The 5,223-nt window shown below is 33.1% G+C and overlaps 1 protein-coding gene across 1 annotated transcript; it reads left to right on the forward strand.

The window, feature by feature from the left end:
• The first annotated feature begins 1,638 nt into the window (after nt 1-1,638).
• LOC120577726 (protein NRT1/ PTR FAMILY 4.5) lies at nt 1,639-4,751 on the forward strand. The gene is made up of 5 exons (XM_039829568.1): nt 1,639-1,741; nt 1,940-2,157; nt 2,835-3,278; nt 3,461-3,588; nt 3,717-4,751. The coding sequence occupies exons 1-5, from the start codon at nt 1,642-1,644 to the stop codon at nt 4,588-4,590; spliced, it is 1,764 nt and encodes a 587-aa protein (XP_039685502.1). The 5' UTR covers nt 1,639-1,641; the 3' UTR covers nt 4,591-4,751.
• The last annotated feature ends 472 nt before the right edge of the window (nt 4,752-5,223 follow it).

Consider the following 5,223-nt stretch of genomic DNA (forward strand, 5'->3'; position numbering starts at 1 on the left):
GATTTAGTAAAGACAAGACAGAGGTCTTTGAATTCTTTTAAGGTTAAACTAATAATGTGTTTGGAAAACTAAGTTTCACGGTGACAACCCAAGCTAGAAGCAAAGCTAAAATTCACGGTGACACTCGAGAATGAGTCACTCGAGTCTCGTCTCATATTTGATGACACGAGATCTCAAAATATCTTTATAAGTAGTGAGGGGTTCAAAAAAAATTGTCTTCAAACCTTAGTTTGATTAGAAGAGATAAAAAAGTAATTTATGCAGGGTTGAGAAATTTACACTATATATTTTTTTATATCAAACTTACTATAAGAGTAAATCATGCAAATATAAGATAAGATAATTGGTTTCACTTAGTGGAATAAAAACTTGGTTGATTGATGTTGGTGGTTTCACTTCAAACTCAATCTGTGAATAAAATTAGTTAGTTGTAATTAGTCACCACTCTACTGCTACTCAATACTTATAAATACTTGCTTAGTTACAAGTCTAAATAAAATGGATTTGAACCTATAAATGGAAAAAACTAAAAGAAGAATGAATCAAATAATGTGTTTTTGAGATAATCAAATAACATGTGTCTTGTTATGTGTGTGCCAATTTTTTTTATTTAGACTTGTGCTCAAACGTGTTGCTCATAATTATTCTATATTGATGTCCTACAAGAGTAGTGTACTCTGCCTCATCATATGTTTTAGAGTTAAATAAATTTTTAGTCCTTATAAAATTTTAAAATTTGGTTTTTAATACCTCTAAAATCTTCCATCAAATTTTAGTCATCTAATTTTTTTTTTCTCTTGCCACCTTTTGTCTTTATTTTTAAGCAAAATCACCATATTCTTAAAATTTTTGAATTATTATTTGAAGTTATGGTTGGTACATTATATATAAATATCTATTGTAAAATTTTAAATTCTGTGACATGGGATGATTTAAACATAAATTTTTAAGTTATTAACACTTCAAAATTCATATTTCATTAAAAAGTTTTACATTTTGTTGCGAGAGATTGTAATAATTTTTTAAACATCTCTGTAAAAAATTCATTTTAAAATATGAAGAGTACATGTACATATGAGTTGACTTAAAAATATGGACAAAAATTCGTGACGGAAAACGTTTGAGGAACCAAAACTTGTTGAAATTTTTCAGAGTGACCAAAAACAAAATTTAAAATATTTATAGAGACCAAAACTTATTTTTTATTTTTTATTTATAAAATACAATATTTTTTTGGGAAAAATTATAGTATTAAAATGGAAGATAATTATTGGTATATACTGCATATGGTTGAGAACATATATATATAGCGAGGTCACAGACTAGTTTTCATATTGCCATTGTTGTTTACTCATTCTTGTCTTTCTTTTGAATTGGCCACTCAATACATTTTTCTCAAGAACAATGGTACTTTTCATTGTTTATGTACATTCACACCATACATCTAACGTTCTTAAATGATAAACGAAAATCAGAGATAGAAAAAAAAAAACCGAAACTGGTTTCTAATTTTGGCATTTCAAAACACTTAACGGAAAATTTAGAAATTAATTTCATATTTTTTCATCGCTAATTCAACTTTATGTAGTAGCTTTAATTTTTTACATGCTACTTAATCATTAATATTATGTATGTCCATACATGCAGGAAGAAGAGCTAGTTGATGGAAAAGTTGATTGGAAAGGAAGAAGAGCTGTGAGACATAAACATGGGGGAATGAAAGTTTCTTTGGTCATACTAGGTACTTTATTTATTTATTTATTTTAATGGCTCATACTAGGTAATAATTAAGACCAAGAATTTCATGGATAATTTTTCCTTTCCTTGTAAGTAGTAAGTAGTATAATTACATGAAAAATAACCAATATGGATTATTGGGATTATTAATTGCAATTATTTTTGCTAATAATTGTGGAATTTGGGTACGTGTGAGGTGCAGGGGCGTTTGCGCTTGAGAACATGGCAACTTTTGCACTAGCAGTGAACTTTGTGTCATACTTCGTTGGTTTCATGCATTATGAACTAGCAGATGCAGCTAACATGGTAACCAACTTCATGGGGGTTTGTTACATGCTCTCCATTGTCGTAGCCGTTTTTGCTGATACATGGATTGGAAGACACAAATCCGTTCTTATTTCTGGCTGCTTTGAGTTTTTGGTAAGTTTCATAATTATATTATGAGCAATGCTATTTATCCCGATACATGTTGTCCCAAAATTGCCAGCGAAAATCTATTTTTCAATCAAATTTCATGCTTCCCACAAATCAAGGGAGGTGGTGGGGCATAATTTAGGGAGATATCATGATTATTCGGTGCATGTTCACTTGTGAAACTATTGGGACAATATTTTGTCGTGATACATAGCAATTTCCTTATATTATATAGAGCATGTGACAAATGTTTGACACCATTATATTGGTGGTGGTTGATGATGGTCGCCCGGCAGCGGAGCTCCCATTAGGATCGATGGTTGAGCTCATTTTAAGCTTAGGAGAAGGTTGACCTCCCCAAAAAAAGGACCCTTGGGAGAAGCAACATGGACAAACATTGTTAACAAAAAACAAAATTCATGTGTGTATGTGTAGCTAAAGATTAATGGCAAACCTCGGTTTAAACATGCATATCATTTTCATAATTTGTAATACGAATATGTGTAAATTTTTTCTAAAGATCGAGCGAGCCATTGTAGTTAACTAATGATTCTGTAAATGCATATGAATAAAAATTTTCCTCAAATACCTGACCGCAAAATATTTTAAATTCTTTAGCCTATTTAAAACTTATCAATTACAAGTAATGTAATGAAGTCTATATATTGTGAATTATGTTGCAGGGACTGGCGTTACTCACAGTACAAGCACATTACCCTAACCTAAAACCAGCCATATGCAACCTCTATGACAAAAATGCAGTGTGTGAAAAAATTAGTGGCAACCATGAAGCTTTTCTCTTGATTGGTCTCTACTTGTTGGCCTTTGGTAGTGCAGGCTTGAAAGCTTCTCTGCCAGCACATGGTGCTGACCAGTTTGATGAAAAAGATCCCAAAGAAACAAGACAAATGTCCAGCTTCTTTAATGGTCTCTTGCTTGCAATTTGCGTTGGTGGTTCTGTCAGCTTAACTTTTAATGTATGGATACAAGACAACAAAGGATGGGATTTGGGTTTGGGAATCTCCACCATTGCTATTGTCTTTGCTATGATCACCTTTGCCTTTGGATTACCACTATACCGGATTCATGTTGCACAAAGAACTAATCCAATTGTTGAGATACTGCAGGTATACTATATTAAACTAGCTAGGGTGCAGACGGCCACTAACATGGTCGTATGTCTTTTCTCGATAAAAATATTGAAAGTTACAAATTAATGGGAGAATCATGGAAACAAATTTTCTGATATTCGGAAAATAAATAAATTAGTAGTATAAAGATAGCATTGATGAAGCTGTTGATTTTCCAGGTATACATTGCTGCAATTCGCAACAGAAATCTGTCCCTTCCTGCTGACTCTGGAGAACTATATGAAATTGAACAGGACAAAGAAGCTTTAATGGAAATAGAGTATCTACCTCATAGAGACATTTACAGGTGCACTCTCGCTACTATCCAAAGCTATGTTGATCATAGCTTAAGCACTAAAAACTATCGAGTAAAACTACTTAATCATATATATTTTGATTGTGTCAAGATCGAAATTGATGGATCCATTTGCACAGGTTCTTGGACAAAGCAGCCATAGAAAGAAAATCTGATGTACAACTTGAAAAGCAAGAGAATCCAAGCCCATGGAAACTATGCAGAGTTACACAAGTAGAAAATGCCAAAATATTTCTAAGCATGATCCCAGTATTCTTCTGTACAATCATAATGACTCTTTGCTTAGCACAGCTTCAAACCTTTTCAGTCCAACAAGGCTTCACAATGGACACAAGAATCACCAAACATTTCAACATCCCACCAGCATCCTTACCAATCATCCCAGTTGTTTTCTTAATCTTTATAATCCCTTTCTACGACCGAATCTGCGTGCCACTTCTCCGTAAATTCACTGGCATACCAACCGGCATTACTCACTTGCAGCGAATAGGCGTTGGCCTAATACTATCCTGCATCTCGATGGCAATCGCGGCAATCATAGAAGTGAAAAGAAAAAATGTAGCTAGAGATAATAACATGCTTGATGCTGTTCCAGGAGTTCAACCATTACCTTTGAGTATATTTTGGCTTTCTTTTCAGTACTTTGTATTTGGTATAGCTGATATGTTTACCTATGTGGGACTTCTTGAGTTCTTCTATTCAGAAGCACCAAAAGGGCTTAAATCTACTTCAACATGCTTTCTTTGGAGCTCTATGGCACTTGGCTATTTTCTAAGCAGCATTATGGTGCAAATTGTGAATAGTGCTACCAAGAATGTTACTGCAAGTGGTGGATGGTTGGCAGGGAACAATATTAACAGAAACCATTTGAATCTGTTCTACTTGTTGCTTTCTTTACTGAGCTTGATCAATTTCTTTGTCTATTTGGTAGTTTCAAAGAGGTACAAGTATAGGCCTCAAGGTCATGCAATTAAAGGTGTGGATTCTCAATAGAGAATATATGATTAACAAGTAGTAAGTGTAAAATTTGTGGGCTATGCTTTTTTTATTTGTAAAAGGCTTAATGATGTGATTAGTCCTTACAATTAGGGGTCGTTTAAAAATTCGTCCCTGTAATTGTTAATCCTGGCAATTTAGCCTTGCAATTGTTAATCATTTAAAATTTCGTCCCTCTCCCCACTTAATCACTGCCACGCCACATGAAATTCCAAATTTACCCCTGGGTTTCCAATTCTTTCTTCAATATTTTGTCCTCTTCTTAAGGGCAAAATTGAAATTTCATGTGTGACAGTGATTGCCACGTCATCAAGTTAGTGACGTGGCAGTGATTAAGTTGGTCCAAGGACCAAATTTTAAATGATTAACAATTGCAAGGCTAAATTGCCAGGATTAACAATTACAGAGACGAATTTTTAAATGACGCCTAATTGCAAGGACTAATCACATCATTAAACCTTTGTAAAATGTACGTTTCTCTTACTTGTAAGTTTGTGATTTTTTTTTTTTTTTTTTTACAAATGTAAGTTTGTTAAGTTAGAGGCTATTTTATTTTTAAGAAAGTTAGAAGCTATTGTTTTGTTTACACTTAAAAGTAATTATTATTTTATGTGAAATTGGAAGATAGAT

Source organism: Medicago truncatula, chromosome 8 (assembly GCF_003473485.1).
Source record: "Medicago truncatula cultivar Jemalong A17 chromosome 8, MtrunA17r5.0-ANR, whole genome shotgun sequence".
Taxonomy (NCBI): domain Eukaryota; kingdom Viridiplantae; phylum Streptophyta; class Magnoliopsida; order Fabales; family Fabaceae; genus Medicago; species Medicago truncatula.